This window comes from Pongo abelii, chromosome 13 (genome assembly GCF_028885655.2).
Source record: "Pongo abelii isolate AG06213 chromosome 13, NHGRI_mPonAbe1-v2.0_pri, whole genome shotgun sequence".
NCBI classification, from domain to species: Eukaryota; Metazoa; Chordata; class Mammalia; order Primates; family Hominidae; genus Pongo; species Pongo abelii.
In genome coordinates this window covers 100,520,150-100,541,792 of record NC_071998.2, presented here as the reverse complement: position 1 = coordinate 100,541,792, position 21,643 = coordinate 100,520,150, and the positions used below count along the sequence as shown (strand labels likewise).

General features: G+C 44.1%; 1 protein-coding gene across 4 annotated transcripts in view; it reads left to right on the top strand.

Moving 5' to 3' along the window:
- PTPN3 (protein tyrosine phosphatase non-receptor type 3) overlaps positions 1-21,643 on the top strand; it is a 120,073-nt gene that overhangs the window by 45,440 nt on the left and 52,990 nt on the right. For 3 of the 4 annotated variants that reach the window (XM_054519359.2, XM_054519360.2, NM_001373942.1), the window contains 5 exon segments: positions 3,773-3,817; positions 7,342-7,394; positions 14,413-14,533; positions 15,676-15,763; positions 19,324-19,412. In XM_054519359.2, coding sequence (XP_054375334.2) covers positions 3,773-3,817; positions 7,342-7,394; positions 14,413-14,533; positions 15,676-15,763; positions 19,324-19,412 — 396 coding nt within the window. 4 annotated transcript variants of the gene reach the window in all.

The window sequence follows — 21,643 nt, the reverse complement described above, 5'->3', positions numbered from 1 at the left end:
CTGCAGTGAGCCATGATCAAGCCATGTACTCCAGCCTAAGTGATCGACTGAGACCCTGTCGCAGAAAAAAAAAAAAGGCTCTGTTGAAGGGATGTCTTCAAAACAACATAATATGTGTGTGTTTACATGTATATGTGTCTTTTATATATATTATATATAATGTGTGTGATTATATATGTATGTACATGTGTACGTGTGTGTGGTTCTAACCAGTGGGTTTTTTAAAAATCACAACTCCTAAGTAAAAATATATTTTGTTTCAGAATACAGTACACATATATAAATTACTGAAGCAAACGTTTTATAAAACTATAGTAAGTACCAAGTACTCTGAAGTTGTCTATTCTGTTTTATTTCCTTTTTTTTTTTTTTTTTTGAGACAGAGCTCGCTCTGTCACCCAGGCTGGAGTGCAGTGGCGTGCTCTCAGCTCACTGTAACCTCTGCCTCCCGGGTTCAAGCAATTCTCCTGCCTCAGCCTCCCAAGTAGCTAGGACTACAGGCGCGTGCCATCAAGCTCAACTAATTTTTGTATTTTTAGGAGAGATGGGGTTTCACCATGTTGGCCAGGATGGTCTCAATCTCTTGACCTCATGATCCACCCGCCTCGGCCTCCCAAAGTGCTGGGATTACAGGCATGAGCCTCTGTGTCCAGCCTTACTTCCTTTTTTTAAAAAACATGCCAACTGTGACCCATTAAATTGATTGTACGACCAACTGAGAGGTTCCAACCCCAAGTCTGGATGGCACTGCCTAAACTAGTGATTGTCACCTGCCTCCTGCCTCCCCATAACACTAGAGCCCCAGGTTTGTGGCATCTACTGGGCACATTAGAGCCCTCCAGTGGCCAAACTTGAGGGAGAGGATTCCTACGGCCAGTGCAACCCAGGAGTTTGTCTCCAGGGCCCATCCTGGCCATTGGCCATCCACTTCCATACGCTGTGGAAGAGAAGCCCACTTCTCTGGGAGCTGACAAAATCTTCCTGCTGAGCCTTCCTGTCATTTGAGGGACATCTGTGGAAATGTAGGGCATTCATGATGGAGAGAAGCCTTGGGTACGAATGAAGGCTGCCTTCAGGTGTCCGAAGAGTAGCATGGGAAAAGGGGAACTAGATGTGCACGGTCATAGAATTATGGCCAGTGGGTGGAGGCTACAGGGAGGCAGATTTTAGCGCAGAATGAGTAATAAACAGTGTGTGTGTGTCTCTTCTAAAATTCACTGGTTGACAACTGACACCCCACCCCCACCTTCCATCTTAAGAAGGGTGGTATCCCATTGTGGAGTAGAATGTAACTATGACCTTCTGGGATTTGGGCACCAGGGTGGGAGCCACCCCCATAACTCTTATAGAGTTGGTGGGCCACCAGGACTGCCAGATATATATATATATATATATATATTTTGAAACAGGATCTTGCTATGTTGCCCAGACTGGCCTCAAACTCCTGGACTCAAAGGATCCTTCCTCAGCCTCCTGAGTAGCTGGGATTATAGGCACATACCACCACGCCCAGCTGCCAGATCATTTTATCTTGGACCAGGCTTCTACCATTAATTCACATGCTTTAAAAAAATTTAAAAAATGAAAAATAAAAAAACTTAAAAGATTTTACCTATATTCCTGGAACATAGTTATCTTACCCCAGCTTTGTAGTTCCTGTTTAAGGAAATTCCCTCTGAAGGAAATTTTAGCTCTCAAGAGTCAAAGAAGATGTATAGAGGTGGTATCTGTTAGTTTTTGTTGGTTTGTTAAGGATCTAGGCAGAGAGGTCATTACACTTTTCTGAAATTGAGGTCACAGGTGGGGTACCCACAAGAGAGGTCATTACATTTCTGAAGTTAGGCATCCCAAGCATCTCTTCTAAAGAACTATCTTGTATTCTAATTGTTAAATAAATATCTTCTTCATTGTGAGCCTCCACAACTGCTGTTTCTGATAAATTTAGATCATTCTTTGCAGAATTTTATATACTGGCAATCTCAAAACTAGGCTCCTTCAAGATTCCTAGGAAGTCTCCCAAGCTTGGGTTGGGTTCCACTATTCTAGTTTCTTTGTGTATGATGCCATGGGGTTGACTCAGAAACTTTGCTCAATATATGACAAGGCAGCATTTGGTGAGTGGTGATCTCCACATTTATCTTCTCATTTATATCCCTAGGAAGACATACTGATTAGCTGAGCTTGTCAATGAAAGCCCAGGTTCACCATTGGATTATCTATAACTCTCCTTTCTCTTTTTTCTCTCAGTAGCATTGTAGGAGGAGAGAACACTTAATTCTGGTTGAATGTCAGCTTGGATAACATAGAAACAAACTAGAAAGAACTGATGATGTTCTCCTAGGTGGAAAAGATGGAGATTCCAATACCAAATAGGTGTGAATCAGCAAATGTATGTTATACTGTCTCTCAAGGCCAGGTGTTCAATACATTGTGGGTAGTTAATTATAATCACAGTAATAATATTAGAGTTACGACATGGATCCTAAGCTTTTTAGCCATTAAACATATAAGAAATTTGTAGCATAGTGAGTTTTTTTAATAACATTATCATCCAGGTTAAAATAAGACAAAATTGACCTCACATATCCTATCTGAGCTCCAATTTTGTCATCTGTAAAAATGGAGTTAGTGGTACCTACCTTACAGAGTTATGAGGCTCAGATAAGAGGGAAAGTTACAAAGTAGTACCACGTACACAGCCCGGAACTGTGCAAATAGGAGGTTGTAATACTGTTTGAAGCATTCCCATCTCAAAAAGCCGGTTCCTTGACCTTTATAAATTTGAAGGAATAATGAAACTGATTTGTTTAAATTGTCAAAATTATTTCTCTCCTGCCCCTGTGCACTTCTGCCCTGTCTATATTAGATTTCAAGAGGTTTCCCTTTTGTCATCTTGGCCAGACACTGGAATGTCTATCCCATTTGAATCTGGGTTTAAAAAAGCATGGGAGCTAGTGGCCAAGTGTCACATGTATGCCGCATCCCTAAATAGAAGTCTCCCCAGGGCGCTTCCTGACCTGCGCAATGCTGCTGACGGCCTCCTTTTCCCCGCTCCCTAGGCAGAGGAGCAAAGTCACAGGCCAAGGGGCCTGCCATGACTTGCCCACAAAACAGGTCTGGAGTTTGGAAGTTACATTTGCTGGTTGCCCAGAGATGAGTGCAGAATTCAGCTTGGAGGTCCTGGAAACTTCTAGTTTACTGATGTTTATGCTTTTGCTCATGCACCCACAGTTCCTGGGACATAGAATGCTCACCTGGGGGTTTGCACCCCAGCCAAGAAGGTGTCTTCACAGACTCCCCTCCTTTTAGCAGCTTCATACAGATGGAGCTTGAGTGGATGGATCCTGGCACAGTGTTCAGAACAGTGGCCCTGCCAGTGTGTGGGCGCCGCTTGTGCAGAGCCCCTGTGGGTTCTGGTCCTCAAAGGCAGGGGCGCTCACTGACAGTGGAACCCACAGTACCAGCCCATCTTTGGTGGGCTGTTTCCACCCCATTCATCCCTGCTCAGCTCTTCATAGGACAGCCCGCGCTGGCAGAAAATTGCCCCCACCAGTCAAGACGTAGGGCATCAACATGAGCCATCAGTAATGACAGGGCAGCTTTGCAGAGCGTAAGGTAGCACCTGATACCTTGGACCAAAACCGTTATTTTTATATATCTTTCACATGTACAGCTCTTGTCTTTGACTCATCAAACTTTCTTTTTTTTTTTTTTTTTTTTTTTTTGCTTATTTCAGTTTGAGTATGAATTAATGAAAACAATTGTTTCATAGGCACTTGTATTTCTTACAACTGAAGATGGATATTTGTGAAGGAAGGTAATGAGAATTTTACATTTTTCTTTTCCTGTTAGACTAGCAAAATTCCTGGTTTTAATCCAATGAGTGTTTATTTCTGGTAACAATATCAAATCTAAACAGAGTGGATGTGGAAAGCATCCTGTACAGCATTAGGCTTTGGACATCTGTTTTTATTATACCTCAGTCTTGGCTGACAGAGGCTAAGGATTGATAACTATGTTTCATGTTATTTCAGTTTTATTACAAAGGATGCAGCTATCTTTCTGGTAAAGACCTGACAAATTTTAAAGGGAGGAGGGGACCCAGAATGTACAATGGGCTTCATTCAGGAAGGCAGATCAGGCCTAATTTGGGTCTACTTCTAAGCCCCTTAGTACCCACGGATGACTCATTTTCTCTCTGGGAGGCTTTTTGCTCATTTGGCTGTGATTCAGTGCTTCTTGTGTTACCAAGACCATCTCAGTAGCTAGAAGGGAAAGGAAATTCCAAGCCAGTGGTCCCTGAGCTACCTCCTTTTCTTGACTTAGGGAAGAAACTGCAGCAGGTAAACTGGTGGGAAGAGCACAGCTTATTCCCAGTCTCTTCACCGCACCCCCAACCCCTGTGAGTTTAGCCCGGGAGAGGAGGGTCTTCAGAGGATACCAGCGTGCTGTATCATGAGGGAGTTGGAGTCTCACTGGGGAAATGAGACCGTATCCCATGAAGCAATTAGGAAACAAATAGAACCAATATGGGCAGTAGAGACAACAGTTGTCATAAGATTTGAGGAGCTCCTGCTGGTGTGAGCTAGAAAAGTCTTTGTAGATTGCTGGGATGAGCCAGAATTGGGTTGGGTAGAGAAGTGAGGAGGTGGATTTCCCTGGGCAGTGAGAAGACACCCCACCCCCGACAGTCCCACTTGGAAACCACATGCTGAGAGCTTACAGGAGAATAGAGAGGGCTGTTCGTGTCCTACGTAGGCGGGCATCTTACATCCAGCAGGCAGAAGAGAACTGTTGAAGGTTTTTAAGCAGGAAGGATGTGGCAAAAGCCATATCCACAAAGATAGTATCACTGTGCACAAGGGAAGACTGGAAGAGGCCAGGGGCAGTTCAGTCTGGATGGAAGGGAATGGACAGCCTTCAAGGAAGCTATTGTAGCATCCAGGCCAGAGACCTGGGGGGCATGGCAGTGAAGTTTGTGGGGAGAGGAGGTGGAAAGTTAGAAGCAAGAGATACCTTGAGGAAAGGATTTCCAGAGCTGTTGACTGTGGAGCACTCATAGAATTATAGAATTCTCATCACTTAGCTCATCCTGCCATTCAAGGTAGGAATGAGTCACTTCCCCAGCACAATCTACAGGTCTTCGGGCTTCTGCTTGATCACCCCCAGTGAGGGGGAGCTCACCCTTTCATGAGGCAGCATTTTTACATTTTAGGGTAACTCAAGGTTGAAATTACTGACCCCTCTCCTGGGTCCAGGCTGTCCTTAGCAGCTGCAGAAACCCATTCTCTCCTTCTCTTCTGCACACTTAGTCTTTTCCACAGATAGTTTGCAGTCACCTTTTTATGAGACAGGCACCGAACTATGCTGGTCAAATAAGGCCAGGGCCTTGCCTCCTCAGGAACTTTTAGTCTAATTCTCTAAATAATGGGTTGTCTTCAGTTTTTCTTCTCCAAACAAAATGCCCCTTGATATTTCCACGTGAGTCAGGGCAAATCTGTTGAGGCCACATCCTGGCTTAGATCTGTGGCCCTTGTCAAGTCCTCACCGCCTCTCTGAGGAGAGGGTCTCTGCTAGCAAACGCTTCTCAGATGTGGATCAGGCTATTTGTAACCGTGGGTCTTTTGACAGGCCCAGTGGAACATACCGAGCACTTTTCCTAGGTGTCAAATTGTCCCGATTTGTTTGAGCTGTCCATGGTAGCCGGTACTCAAGGTGTCATCTCCTTCTTTCCAAGATGGTTGATCTCGTCCAAGCCCTTCACTCAGCAGGTGGAGACCCTGAAGCCCAAAGTGAAAGAAAGGGATGTGTTTAGGAACATGCGGCCAAGTTGAGAGCAGAACAGAGGCTTCTGGTGTTCCCTAGTATGTATTTGGAACAGTTTTTGGAATGTCTTTCTTTCTGATTTCTTCATAGGATTGCTTCTTCCATCTAGAGGGAACCTCCTCAGCCTCTTTCCTAAGTTGTTCCCCAAATCCCATTCACCTGCTCTTTCTCCAGCAAGGACACTGGCTTAGATTTAATCGAACCCCGTCTTGTTAGGAGAGCGAATAGCTGATACTCATCCTGTTTCTGCCTATCCTCCCCATGGGCTCTCTAGATCTCCAGATGAACAAACAGAGGTGAGATCCCAGGACCGCATCTGTAACCTTGGGGAGATTATTTGCAAGTCCCAGCAGGAACACAGCATCACTTGAGGAATAATGGGGGCCCCTCAGATAGGGAAAGTCGTCTTCATATGCAGCTGCAGAACTAGCACACAGCGCAGTGGACAGGAAGCGGAACCCCTGGAGGGCCACGTTATCAGAAAGGCGGAGTGATTCACATCTTGGGTACTTCACGGGCTGCCATAGAAACTGTGTTCTCCACTTCTCACTGGGTTGCTGGGAAGAATTTTTAAAGTCCCAGTGGCTCCCAGTGTTGCTGTTAAGGATTCCTCCGTTTATCAGAGACCTCCCTACCCTGCAAGCCCTCCTTCCTGCCCTCTCCTAACCTGTTCTTTCCAGCAGTGACCCCTGCTCCAGGTCTGCTGGTGAGCTCCTGGGCAGGCCGTGAAGTCTGCAGTTGAATGCAGAAAAGAAAAGGGAACAATCAGAGGATTCAAAATATGCCTAAGACAGAGGTGGAGTCATTGGCAGAAACAGGGCACCTGGGAAAGCAGTGAGTTTAAGAGGAAAGGAGAACAAGGCCAACCCAAGTCCATGATTACAAGTGAATGGCACGAAGACTGAGAGACAGATCACTGAACTCTGTAGATCTTCAGGAGGGCAAATAGATAAAGGAATCCTAAGTCATCTTAATTAGTTAATTTAATTAAGGAATTGCAGGTTTTAAAATTAAAAATACCTTTTTACTTGCCCCTCCTAAGAGGATGTTACTATTTTAGAAAGAGGGTAATCAAGAACCAAAGGGTCATTAGAACTCAGGAATTTAGTTAGAGAGCCCTATGATGAGTCTCAGGTCTTTACTAGAAAGATTTGAAGGCTGCCCATTTATCTCAGAGTACAATTTTTTTACTTTTTTTTCCCTCTTAGAGATATGAGCCTGACCCTTCTTGACCAGTCAAAACGCTGGCCATCATTAGACCTTTAGTTTCATGGTATTTGTGATGGATATTATTTTAAACATGAAAAGGTTTTATTTTTAAAAAATTTTAGTGTGTTACATTTACCTTTACTGTTTGAGATTGATGTGTTATCGTAAAGTTGCTTTTGTTACATTTCATGGTGTTTTGTAATGGTTGATCAAAGCAAAGAAAGACGTGTTACTACACGTGACCTGTGAATGTTTCAGGCTGTTGTTGGTTCTTGTGACTTTGCTAATATGTTTTTCTCCTGACAGGTTAACCTGCCCTCTTAACTCAGCAGTGGTTCTAGCGTCCTATGCCGTACAATGTAAGTCACAAAAGGAGCATTTCACGGATGGACAGGTTGTTCTGATCAGTGTATGGAGAAAGTCACTGGTTCCTCCTGCTTGACCAAGTCCCTCTTCCCCAGGAATCCTGCTGGGCAGCATATCTCTGGCTGTCCAGATATGTGCTTCTACTCAGACTGGCACTCTCCTGTAGCATAGGGATGTTGGATTAAGAAAGGTGGTTAAGGGGAAAGGAGTGAATGAGCTTTGGTGTGAAGTTTTCTCCAAGGGAGCCCATCAGACAGTAGACAGCTGTTGCACATTGCATTTTCCAGAACCTTTGCTCAGGCATTTGATCTGATCTTAATACAAATCTCAGTGGGACAAATATTTGTATCAGTCATCTCTTATACACATGGAAACCTAGACCCAGCTACGTTAAGAAATTTGCTAGGAGTCACCCCTGCTGCTTGTTTGTGCTACTCTAAAACACTGCTGTGATCTTAGGAATATCTTTTTAGAGTTGCAATATAGCTAATGGATTGTATATTGATCTATACCAGTGCTGTTCAATGGAAATATAATGTGAGTCATATATGTAACTCTTAAGTTTTCTAGTACACTCATTTAAAAAGGTAAAATGAAACAGGAGGTTTTCTGTGTTTTATTTAATACAGTATATTCAAAATATTAGCATTTTAACTTAATGTACAAAGTTATTAGCAAGATATTTTATGTTTTTTTAATACTGAGTCTTTGAAAATCAGTCTGGATTTTACACTGACGGTACATCTCAATTTGGACTAACCGCACATAGCTAGTGGCTACCATATTGGATAGAAAGTCCAGATGGAATTTTCTTCAAGGCTGGTTTAAACTGGAGTAGGAATCCGCTCGTTCAGTTGGCAAAACTTTATCGAGGGTATATTCCCTTCCAAGTCCTGCAGGTACATGCCGGGTAGGCACAATGAAAAGAACGTATAGCCAGATGACAGCAAAATGTCACTTTATAGTAGCTAGCTTTGTGGTGGCAATACAGTTCATCGGCATAGTACTCAGGTAGAGCCATTTGCAGCTCAAGACCTAAGAAATCTCCTCTACCTTCCCATAAGCCCAAACCATCTTGGCCTATAACCCTGTTGACCTACTGTGTGATAGACAGTTAAGGCAGCAAGATGATCAGGTCTGAGAGCAGGCACTGGCTGAACTACACACCCTGCTCTGTCTCAGAACAGGCAAAATAGCAAAAGAAGGCTGACAGGGACTGCTGAGGTGGCCCTAGGTCTGCCTATTTCCCTACCAGCAAAGAACAGAAATGAAGGAGGTGAAGAGCAAGGTGGCTGGGCCTGCAGCTTACCCACCCACCTGCATGGAACCAGGAAGTGGAGGGCAGGGGACATCAAAGATGACCACCTGTGACCCTATTCACGAGTAAGACGAGTACCAGAGTTAGTCTCTCCATTGATCCTGCATCTCCTCCTCCCCTAGTGGGAAACTCAAAACAGATGAATGGGCCTGGGTGGATTTGAACCTTCCCTTCTCCCTACAATATACCTGGGACAGGCCTGGCCATTTCACATCCATATGGGAAGTGGCATGGTCACCAGTCAGCTTGTATTCTTATGATCTCTAGACCTTGTGAACTCTGTCTCTGCCAGGCCAATCAGCTGAGGAGACGGAGCCTCCCCATATCTCAGAGCAAGTTTGGTGTTCACAGCCTGAGCTTCAGGTTTATGAGGCAGGAACACTAACTAGAATATAGGCATATTCAATTTAAATCCTGGCATCCCTGGCCAGGTGTGGTGACTCAAGCCTCTAATCCCAGTATTTTGGGAGGCTGAGATGGGAGGATCCCTTGAACCCCAGAGTTTGAGACCAGCCTGGGTATTATAGTAGGACCCTGTCTCTACAAAAACTGAAGAATTAGCTGGGCATGGTGGCGTGCACCTGTAGTCCTAGTACTTTCTAATGCTGAGGCAGGAGAATCACTTGATCCCAGGAGGTTGAGACCAGCATGGGCAACACTGTGAAGCCCCATCTCTACAAAAAATAGAAAAATTAGCTGGGTGTGGTGGTGCGGTGCCTGTAGTCCCAGCTACTAGGGAGACTGAGGGGGGAGTATCTGTTGAGCCCCAGAGGTTGAGGCTGCAGTGAGCCATAATCATGCCATTGCACTCCAGCCTTTGTGACAGAGTGAGACCCTGTCTCAAAGAAAAAAAAAAAAATCTGATGTCTCCGGTGGCCAGTTACGTGGGATTGCCTCTCCGAATCTTGGTTTTCTCACCTGTTAAATTGAGGTGACGAGTGATTTAAGACAGCTCTCAATATGGCTACTTGGTTCAAATTAAGCAATAATGTGAAGGTGATGTGTAACTAAAAATTCTTTATTGTTGGACCATCCCTGGCTGAGTCATTGAGAACTGGACTGGAGCCATATACCTAGGTCTTGCCTTTTCCACTTGTACCTGCCCGACTTTGAGCTTCTCCAGACCTCAGTTTCATTACCTGACCCATGAGGATAATAAGTGTCTCCTTCAAGGGTTGTAGTGAAGATGAAATGAGTGACTGTATGTAAACCTATTAGAATAGTGCATGGCACGTGGCAAGTGTTAGCTCTTACTGTATTTTCATGTCTGCCCAGAAGAAAGCTGTCAGGGAATTGCCTGTTGTAAACAGTAAATTCTATTTAGAGTAAAATTTAAAAAGCAAATAAAGAATTCTATCCCAGGCTTCAGTAGTCAGGTTCCCTTCTGCAAAGAACTGATAGAATGGGGGCTAATGAAGTTGTGGGCACCTAAAAAGTACAAACTGGCTTCAGTAGAAATAGTCACATTACTATCATGCTAATAGAATCATGGCTTATCAGGCAAGCAGTTTTAAGTATAAGCTTTTATCCCTCCACCCTCAATAAATATATATATTGCAGAGCATACATTTCTTTAAGATTAATACTTGTGCCAGGCATGGTAGTTCACACCTGTAATCTCAGCGCTTTGGGAGGCTGAGGCAGGCCGATTGCTTGAGCCCAGGAGTTTGAGACCAGCCTGGGCAAGATGGTGAAACCCTGTCTCTACAATATATACAAAAATTAGCCAGGTGTGGTGGTACACCCCTGTAGCTCAAGTTACTGGGGAGGCTGAGGTGAGAGGATTATTTGAGCCCTGGAGGTCGAGGCTGCAGTGAGCCGTAATTGCACCACTGCACTCCAGCCTGGGCGATAGAGTGAGACTCTGTCTCAAAAAAAAATTAATTATTGTATATGAAATTACTGGATCAAAAGGTACACCTACATTTTATATTTTGCTAAATTCTTCCAAGAGGGGCATCTAATATAAGTCCTCACTGTGACCAGCTAACCAAAAGCACATTTTCTTATTACATAAAAAATAAAGTCCGGCACAGTGGTTTGCACCTGTAATCCCAGCTACTCGAGACACTGAGGTGGAAGGATTGCTTGAGCCCAGGAATTAGAGGATGCAGTGAGCCGTGATCATGCCACTGCACACCAGCCTGAGCAACAGAGCAATCCCATCTCTTAAAAAAAAAAAAGTGATCTTCAGGTAAAGTACCCGAAAATATACAATGATGGAAAATTGTTAATGGCCTGTCAAGGCTTTATGAGGCTCAAAGAATAAAGTATATTTTTTGGAATATATGTTTATTCCAGAATGTTCCCTGCACCTGTGCCACATGGAGGTCTGTACCAGCCTTGGGGTGCACAGATGGATAAAACACACTGCTCTGCCCAAGGAGTCTACAGCCTGTAGGGAGGCAGATGTGGATGATAGTAGCAGTGGAGATGGCCACCAGGGATGCACTTCATCCTGCTTAGGGAGGGGGGAGAGCATCTGGGAAAACGTCCTAGGAATGACCCCTGAGAACCGCCTCTAAGATCAGGTTGGAGTTGAATGAATAGCAGGTAAAAGTCTTTCCAAGTACACCAGCTGGGCAGCTTGAAATGCTGTGGTTTGGAACCTGGGATGTACCCTCTCTTTGTTGCAAAACATAAAATATTATCAACCAGAAGAAAGCATGGAACTTAAAATGACAAGGTATTTCCCACATAAGCGCTTCCTTTTTTGTTTGCTATAATAAGCTTTTGCATGTGTTGCTTTCTCACAGATAGGAAAATGGATTACTTAGGAGTTTGGAGCATATAGTATAGTAAGTAGGTAAGAGTAGGGACTGTGGTCAGAGTCTAGCCTCCAAATTAGCAGCTGAGCAACAGTGGCAGGCCCCTTTGGGTCTGTTTCCTTATCTGTTTAGTGGGGATAAAAAGCATTGCCTATATCACAGGGTTATCATGAGTAACATGTGGGATGATGTCATTGAAATCGATGTGAAACTGCCCAGTGTTTTGCAAATGTTTATCACTGTTTAACTTTGTTTCCCCCTAGTGGTTAGCACAGAGCTTTGCACAGAGTAGCCGCTTAGGATTTAAAGGGAAAACCACCCCACAGGGAGGCTCATTGGTTGTGTTCGAAGTTCAGAACATTTGTCAGCAACTTGCCTAAAGAGAGAACCTTGCTGTTCGTGTTCGCAGAATGATACCGGGGATGGGACTGTTAACTGGTATGATGGATAACCTTATTGGGATCCAGCAGGTTCTCCTTGAGCTAATGAAACCAACAGAGTAAAGGTTCGTAGGACTCCACCTTGAGGCTCAGGAAAGTCATTTACAGCATTTGGTTGGCCTTTGGGGACATGATTGCTGCCATCAGATGGCCAGCAGTGGCTCACAGGCCTGGCAGGCAGGCTGGTGGGGTGGTAGGAGCACTAACTGGGGTTCAGATCACCTGGGTTCTGATCTTGACCCTGTCCTAAAGGTCTCTTTTCCTTTCCAGACTGCAGTTTCTTCACTCTTAACATGAGGGCTTTGAAGGAAGTGATTCTAATGGTTTCTAGCACTTTCCTCATTGGGCATGCTGTGTCAGGGCATTTAAATGATTTCCTGTGAATGATTACGCTTAACCCTGCACAAACTCACCGGCCACATAGCCTTGACATTTCTTTCCACAACTTGGCCACATTTGGCTGGCCTTAACAGCCTCTGGTCTAACCTTGACCAAGTCTGCATGCATTGGTCACTTGGCTCTCTGCCCTTTTCCCGTTCCAGAATTGAACTTTGCATCAGCCTCTATACAGATCAGTTCTGAGCACCCAAATGTCTGAGCACCTACAGTGTGCCATGCCTGGTGCTGGGCCCTAAAGGTGAGTCTGACCCACTCCCAGCACTTGAGGCACAGTGTAGGAAGGAAACAGATCCCTTCGTTATGGTGTGGATCTCAAAAGAGCAGCCCTGTGGTGTGAGGGCAGTTAGGTGAGCAAGGCTGAGTGAGACATAACCTTTGCATCTGCCCTTTTTTTTTTTTTTTTTTCTTTTTTGAGACAGAATCTGGCTCTGTCACCCAGGCTGGAGTACAGTGGCGCAGTCTCGGTTCACTGCAACCTCTGCCTTCCAGGTTCAAGCGATTCTCATGCCTCAGCCTCCCAAGTAGCTGGGATTACAGGCATGCGCCATCATACCCGGCTAATTTTTGTATTTATACTAGAGGTGGGGTTTCACCATGTTGGCTAGGCTGGTCTCAAACCTCTGACCGCAGGTGATCCACCCGCCTTGACCTCCCAAAGTGCTGGGATTACAGGCGTGAGCTACCGTGCCTGGCCGCATTGCCCTTTCAACTTTATGGTGAAATTCACCCAAGCAGCTACCTGTCTCACCCACTTCCCTTCTGAGATTGGCCACAAAGTATCACCATATCTTTCCCATACTCTGCCCTTGTAACAGAGAAGGAGTTATTTGATTTGGAAATCTTTGGTGTTGAATTGAGAGTCCTCAGGAGATTCCTGGCATTGCAGCAAGCTGCAGGAAGAAATTCATTAAAATATTTGGAAAGATCAGGGCTAATTTTTTTTTAAAAGATGAAGTAGAAGCGTTTTTTTGTTTTGTTTGTCAAGAAAATGGAATACGAGATTGGTTGCCCCATTAGAGCTAGAGATTATCTTCTCAATTCTGTTTTTAGACAAACGGGAAAACTTTGTGGAGAAGGGAAATGGATGTCCTCAGGTCCCATAAGCCTGGTCCTTGGCTCTTCACCTGGTGCCATCCTTTTTCCCAGTTTCCTCAATGGTCCGGACACCCAAATGGTTTGAGTCCTTGAGGCAGCCATGGACACTTGTACAGGTTGAGCACTGCACAACTCTCAAGAATGCCTATCACATCATAGGCATCAACAATTCAATTCACATTGGCAGACAACAGTCAAGGATCTCAAGGGAGCAGTACCATTTGGCCCAGGGGCTAGTCTGGAAGTCACCCTTCCTTTTCCCTCTGCACCTGCAGGTCCCTAATGTGATTCCCCTGATAGCCCCAGAATCTCTCTTCATATCTTCTGACTCCCCTTAGAATGTGTCTTTCTCCCTAGGAACTTTGCTGTTGCCTGAGCCCTGACCATTCGGCCCCACTCCCACCCACCCATTGTCCCTGTGGCCTCTGAGCACATCCTGGTCCCCTTTCTTCCACACCTCCCTGAATCCCAGGGGATGGGTCAGGATGTGGAGAGTGGTCAGGTCGGCTGGCCTCCCTTCTGCCTACACCCAGTTTTTAGAGCAGATTGGTCCAGTGTTATGGCAACCTTGGGGTATGGCAGAGAAAGCCTGCACCGTGCGTGGCATATGGATTGTGGCATTTCCCCCAGTGGGTTCTCTTTATCCAGTGGCATGAGTGCAAACTGCTGTGCTGACCACAGTGTATGGAAGAGGTGTGGGATTAGAACAGGGCCTAGGTTCAAACACTGTCTCCCAGTTTTCTCCCTCCGTGTCCTTGGGGAGAATGAGAATTTGATTGGATCATGTGTGATAGTATCTTAGCCCATAGTGAAGGCTCAGATAAGTGTGGAATCTGGAGCTAGTGAGAAGCTTCAGTTCATGTGGTGCAGAACTTACCAGAAGAGTATTTCTAATTAATGTTATTCTGATGATGCTGTAGATGCTTATAAATACAAACCATATTAAAAAGGCAAAACTAATTATGATTTTCCCCTTCTTCTGTCTTGATAGCTCATTTTGGAGACTATAATTCTTCCATACATCATCCAGGCTATCTTTCCGATAGTCAGTTTATACCCGATCAAAATGATGACTTTTTAACAAAAGTCGAATCTCTGCATGAGCAGCACAGGTGAGGGGGGCTGGGGTGGCCTACTTTGGGAACTTGGGTTGGGTATTTTCAGACATCATATCCCTTTGTGTTTGATGCAACCTCTTTCTTTTGTGCATGAATCCTCTTTCAAGATGTCGGGGGTTTTTGAACCTTTGAGCTGGTATGGTGGCAGATATATTTGGCATAACTAGCATTTCTGTAAAGTGTAAAATCCAGTAAGAGTTTAGGGTGATAGCTGCTGCGTCCTTTTCAGGATGTCATTGAAATCAGTAAATTCCTGAAGGAAATGCCCATTTTGAAATCTGATTGCCCCACCAATGTACTGTACCAAGGTAAACCTCTTAGCAGTTTACCACATTTAATAAAACAAGTTGTTCCTTCAGGTCTTGTTAAACAGACAGACATATGGACATACAGTGCTGACCAGTCTCCTGTGTTCAGTTCGTGAAAAGTGCCCTATGTCCAAGTGGGGAGCACGAGTCTTCTGCAGTTGCCCCTGCATATTTGTTGCAAGCCTCAGCTCCAACACATATGCCCAATTCTGGCTGCTCTTCCCCTTCCTCGTTTTGCTTAAAGCTACAGCGGCAGCTGTGCAGTCCATGTCAAATAAAGGCCACCCTGATGAAGAAGGCCAGCTCTCAAGGGGCTGCTCTCTTCTTGGGAAAGCCATAAAAACAAAGGCCAGGCAACCAAGTGTCCTTTCTAAGAAGGCATTGCCAAACCTCTCTCCCAGAATTACTCCCAGGGCAGAAGTCAATGTCCTAAAATAGTACGGGGCCAGTGGCGTTTGAAAGTTGAAGGCCACTGCCAAAAGAAGAGATAAAGGCAGAGAGACCTAAAGATTCCCTACTAATTAGCAACTTGGAATAATTAGGGCAGGGATTCTGAAAGGTAACAGTCTTCTCTGTCTGAATATTGAGAGCCCACTAAAGGGGAAGTATTATTTAATTTAAAAACGAGAGGGTTAGAGGGAGTCACATTCAATGGATAAGAAGAAAAACTTGCTTTAGTAGAATTTAGCATTAGATTGCTTAAGATTGATAACATAAGGCATTTAATAACCTTACAGAAATGGTATCAAATGTTCTAGATTTTTTTAAATTGGAGTTAATGTCCTCTCTTTATTGGATGAACTCTGCTTTTTGTCTTTTCTTCTGTAGTGGGCTAAAACAATCAGAAGCAGAATCCTGCTATATCAACATAGCGCGGACCCTCGACTTCTATGGAGTAGAACTGCACAGTGGTAGGGTATGTATTCTTGTTATGTCTTGGCTCAAACATTATGTTTTTATTTTAATCTCTGAGAGTTTGAAAACTTCTTTGATGAAACTATTTCTTTTTCATTATAACAGGACTTTTTAAAAGATATTTGGAAGGTTTATTAAGTAATGGTGAATTTTTTGTTGGTCATTTGTCCAGTTGCTTTTTTTTAAATGTTTGCTTTTGTACTTGAAGACTTTTCCCTTTTGAGGGGTTAGGGGACTAGAAACTGGTAATTTTTGTAAGACCATTTTATATTATGGTTTTGGAAGGCAAAAAATAGGTATAAATTCATTTTTCAGGTGACAGTTTAAGGAGCCAAGATTTCTACTACTTAATCTCAAGTGTTGCTCAAATTGGAGCTAGTTACTCAAATATGATAGTTTTTTTGAAAAGATTGTGGTGATATGATTGTGAAAATCAATAAATATTTGAAATTAGTTGTGGCTACTTTAATAGGATTTACTAACATCTGTCATCTGCCAAGCAATTTCTATGCACCAGTGGATTATTTCCTGCGATAATACCATGAGTTCCATATGTTATCATTAACCCCATTTTACAGATGGAGAAACTGATACTAAGGGACTTAACCGAGGTCACACAGCACACAACTTGTAGCTTCAGCACATGACCCCTCACTGTCTAATTAGCATCTGACCTTTGAGCAGTGGCATACGTTTTCTACCTGTGATTGGCCCGCATCATATCCAAAAGGAAGCAAAAATTAATTGAGTACCTACTATATACTAGCCTTTATCCAGATGCTTTCATATGAGACCATAAGGTCTCACCTTGGGATCATAGAAACCATGTGAAATCGACATTCTAGTTATCCCCGTTTTATAGATGAGAAAACTGAGGCTCATAGAGATTGAGTAAATGATCAAATTTTAAATCTATGTATTTTCATAGTTTATAGAAACACTTCCATTTATTTTTGTTTCACTTCAGTCCCTTGACAGTCCTGTGAGGTAGGCAAGTTGTGATATAGGAAATAAGGAAGGAAAATGGTGTTAGATCTTACAAAATATCAGCTTTGGGACTTGACCATTCATTTTTATTCCATTTGCAGATAATATTTTATCTTAGATAGAATGTTTCAGAGAACTTTAATCGTTGGTGAAGTAGGACTTTATGTCTGCCTGAGTTGAGCTGTGCTCTCCCACCCCAAGAACTGTCAGTGAAATGACCCTCAAGGGCTGTGAGGCCAGATGATACCTGCGTGGCAAAGACCCCCAAGTTATCAGAGGGGGATTGGTCATACTAGGCTGTTCTACGTGAACTAAAAACCTCTAAATCTCCATAGCTTCATATCATAAGGTTTATCTTTCAGTAATTCAGAGCTTGCATTGAGTCCAGGAGTCTTCCAGGGCAGCCCCCAACCCCATCCATTGCAATAACTCAGCAGTCGAGGCTGCTTCCATGTCATAGCCATCTTTGCATGTGGCCTCCATGTTTGTCACAAGGGAACAGGAAGCTGCAGGGTTACACACCAGCTCTTAAATGCTTCAGCCCAGAAGAGACATACATTCCTCCTGCTCAGAGCACAGTGGCCAGAACTAGTCACCGAGCTCTGCCCTCTGCAAGGGGAGCTGGGAAATGTGGTGTTGGGCCTGGGAATTGAGTGGACAGTAACTGCCTGTGCTGCAGGGGTTGAGGTGCATACTGAAAGACCACAGGATTAGGAGATTTGAGACCTGGTCTTTGGCCCAGCCAAACCATTCATTTGTTTTCCTTGTTCACTCAGTTTTGATTTCCTTTGCTAATTTGTTCTGTCACACCTGCTTCATACTCTCTCTGTTGTGATCTCAAGTATCATATTTAAATGCAAGTCTACCCTTCATCAAGCAAATTTGGTTTTGTTATAAGCGTGTGATTTCTGTGGGATACTGATAGTGAATACTGCCTGGACTTTCCACCATATCAGCACTGTTTTGTTTGTCCAGTTTCTCTAACTCCATGTTCACATTGTGGTTCACAAAGGATTTGTCCCACGGCAAAGGGGAATGGACGTTTCTTATGTCTTCCACATGCCAAACTCTCTTCTAGAAGCTCCATATGCCAAGCCCCCTTCTAGGTTTTCATCTTCTCTCATTTCAGCCAGATAAAAACCCTTCGAGGTGGGTTCTATCATCTTTATTGTACAAGAAGAAAAATTGAGTCTCAGGACCCCAAAAGTATACAGCTAGTAGGTGCCAGACTGAAGGTTCACACTCAGTTGTAACTGACTCAAACCATGCCCCTTCTTTATAATTACTAGTATCTGGGTCAGGCACAGTGGCTCACGCCTTTAATCCCAGCACTTTGGGAGGCCGAGGCAGGAGGATCCATTAAGCCCAGGAGTTCAAGACCAGCCTAGGCAACATAGTGTGACCCCATCTCTACAAAAATATAAAAAATTAGCTGGGCGTGGTGGCACATGCCTGTAGTCCCAGCTACTTGAGAAGCTGAGGTTGGAGGATCACTTGAGCCCAGGAGGTTGAGGCTGCAGTGAGCCATGTGTGCACCACTGCACTCCAGCCTGGGCATCAAAGCAAGACCCTATCTCTCAGAGAAAAACCAAACAAACAAAAACCAAGTGTCTGATTGGGAAAACAAGAAGGTAAATGACTCAAGAGGAGGAACTATTTTATTTTTAAATTTTATTTGTACTCACCTTGTTCTCAAACATTTAAAACAGCTTGTAGCGGCTGTGTCTTCTGTATCCTCATTGTCCACAGCAATGCCCATCACTTAGGCTCGTATAAATGTTGGATACACTGGATTTAGAAGCAACTTTTTTTTGTTTTGTTTTGTTTTTAAAACAGGGTCTCCCTCTGCTGCCTAGGCTGGAGCATGGTGGCAAAATCACGGCTCACTGTAGCCTCAAAACAGCCTCAACTTCCCAGGCTTAAGCAGTCCTCCCACCTCAGCCTCCTGAGTAGCTGGGACTGCAGGCGTACGCTACCACACCCACCTAATTTTTTGTATTGTTTTGTAGAGACATGGTTTCGCCATGTTGCCCAGGTTGGCCTCAAACTCCTGGGCTCAAGGGATCCACCCTCTTTGGCCTCGTAAAGTGCTGCGATTATAGGCGTGAGCCACCTCACCCAGCCAACAGTTATTTCTTAAGTAGATTTAGAGTCAGCAGTTCTACATGTATACATTTTCATCATCATTTCAAAATAGCTAAAGCCTTTACAGTAATGGAAATTGAAATTTGCAAAAGCTTTGCAAAGGGGTGAGGCCTTTCTGATTTAGTGCTGATTGTTGAAAATTTAAAGCTTGAGTGTTCATGTAAATGACTCCGTGGAATGAGTGGGCTTATTTGGTAACTTTCTAGACCAGTGGCACCCACATGTTGCTTGACAGGCTGTGTTCACTTTAGAAGAATTTGGTACTTAGTACTTGGATCTTAAGTATCTGTTAAGTGGGGTTTTCAGTGGCATTTTCCCGTTTGGAGCCTATACATATTACTATTTATAACAGCGTGGGTGCTTTAAAGTCACCAGAGGGCATAAGCATGACTGTAACAAGCTGTGGATCTGAGATCTTCCTTTTTACAGGATCTGCACAATTTAGACCTAATGATTGGAATTGCTTCCGCGGGCGTTGCTGTGTACCGAAAATACATTTGCACAAGTTTCTATCCTTGGTAAGTGCAAACAGTTCTCATTATTTTGTGAATCATGCTTTAAAAATATGCCGAACAAAAGTAATGTTACCTCCCGTTCTAAACGTTTATTTCTAAAGAAAGGATAGAGAGTGCCCCCCAAGTTTTAACCTCTGACCTCTAAATTTGATCCAGATTTGGTACTTAGGAAAATTTGAGTTTAGTTTTCATTAGCATTCCCCTCCCCCAACTCACCCTGTGGTTTGGGATACTCTGGAAACCTGGTGGATAAAATGGCACAGGCAGGCCTTGGCATTAAGGAATTTTTCCTGGGCAACGCATTGGTCAGAATTCAGAGAAGAGCTTTCTCTGGGCAGGAACCATCGTTTCAGTTCTGTTCCTCGGTTATTAACTGAACCTTTACCAAGTGTCCAGCTCTGTTCTAAACTCTAAAGGGATCCAAAGACGTGTACAACTGAGCGCTTGCCCTCTGGGCTCATGGGCCTGGTGGGAAGAGACCTGTAGGCCAGCCTGTCCCGCATTACTCGTGAGTGGAACTGAATTTTGGAGAGAAATTTAAGTTTAATGTGCCAGGCAACAGGGAGCTTTCTTAGGGGAAACACCACCAAAATAATACCATCTACATAATGATAACGTGATGGTGCAAGGAATGGGGGTAGCACGCATCGCCAGGAAGGTAGAGGAGAGTGAGTGCCGTAGACGGCAGGAGATGCAGATGGAAAAGGACAAACGGGGAAAAAACATGGAGTTTTGGCAAAACAGTGGCAGCAAGGAAGGAAGTTAGGGAATGGGGATAAGAGAAGATTTGGTGCCAGGTATGTGCCACACAGAGTTTGACCTTTGACATCTAAATCTGCTCCCCAACTTGGGAACATAGAATTTCATTACCTGAAACACAAAGGTGTTCATCACAGCATTATTTATGACAGGAAAAAAACCTGTAAGTAACTTAAGTAAAATTATGGAGTATTATATAATAATATATATAATATTAATGAGTTAATAATATAATACTCTATTGTTATATAATATACTCTATATTATATATAATAGAATAATATATATTACACATAAATATATAATTATATATAACAAAATTATTGTTATTAATAGCAGTAATTCTTATTGCATGCTTACTGTGTCCAAGTCCTATTACTGTGTATTTTCTTTGATTTATCTCCTTTAAACTCCAAATAGGCACTATATGGGTTATTATCCCCAGTTTCACAGAGGAGGAAACAGAGGTACAAAGAAGTTAAGTAAGAACCTGTCCAGAGTGACACAGCTCATAATCAGAGTAGTTGAAACTCACATCAGAGTCTAGCTCCAGAGCCTGGACTTTTGTTTCAACACTAAAAATGGTATTTGTAGGAAAACGCTTAAGTAGCATACATACTTAATAGATGCTATTCAGTTAAGTTTCAATATATCTGTTTTCCAGAACTAAAAAATGTGACAGCCCTGTTCAATTTGACACTGAAATCAGTGTAACAGGTAGCAGGATCTTCTCTCCATCTTTCATTCACCTCGTCTCTGTTAGAAGCCCCTCAGAGGAAGCAAGAAACTCCAGCCTGCTTGGTGGGCTGGGGTGTGCCCAGGCAGCTCTCTGGCCCACTGAGGACTAAGATCAGGCTAAGCAGAGGGCACAATGGGAACACGGCTGATTTTTCTGCGCCCAGCCCCTCCAGATGCTGGGGGACTTCCTCCAGGTGCCACAGGCCTAAAGCCCCTTGGGTCCAGCCTAACTGTGACCAAACCTCCTAAGGGCCCACAGACAAGGGCTGGACCCTCACATTGTGGAAAAGATGTGGGTCCCACAAGGTCACTGCAGGAGACAGAAGTGGGAGACTTGGTCAGGAGAAGCAGGTTTGTGAACAGAAGCCTTTTTGGCAGAGCCTGCAGGGACTCTCCAACCCCTGGGCTCACCCACAGACCTGCTGAAGCCTCCCTCACCCTTCAACATCAAGACAGCTCCTGTCGAGGCCTGGCCCCTGCCTCCAGTGCAAACCTCAGAGACCAGCGGGGAGACCAGCGCCAGATGGTGACCCCAGGGTGACAAGGAAGGTGCATGGGCAAGTGCCCAGGAGGGGCAGGACATAAGAAGGGCCCTGAGCATGCAGGGGAAGGCACTCACCAGGATCTGAACACCAGCTGAGCTTTGGCCCAAGGAAAATTCTAGATAAGAAGGGGCAGGGTGTGTAGGTCCAGAGATAAGAGAGAATCCAGCTAGTGAGGGAGGAGGAGTGGGGCAG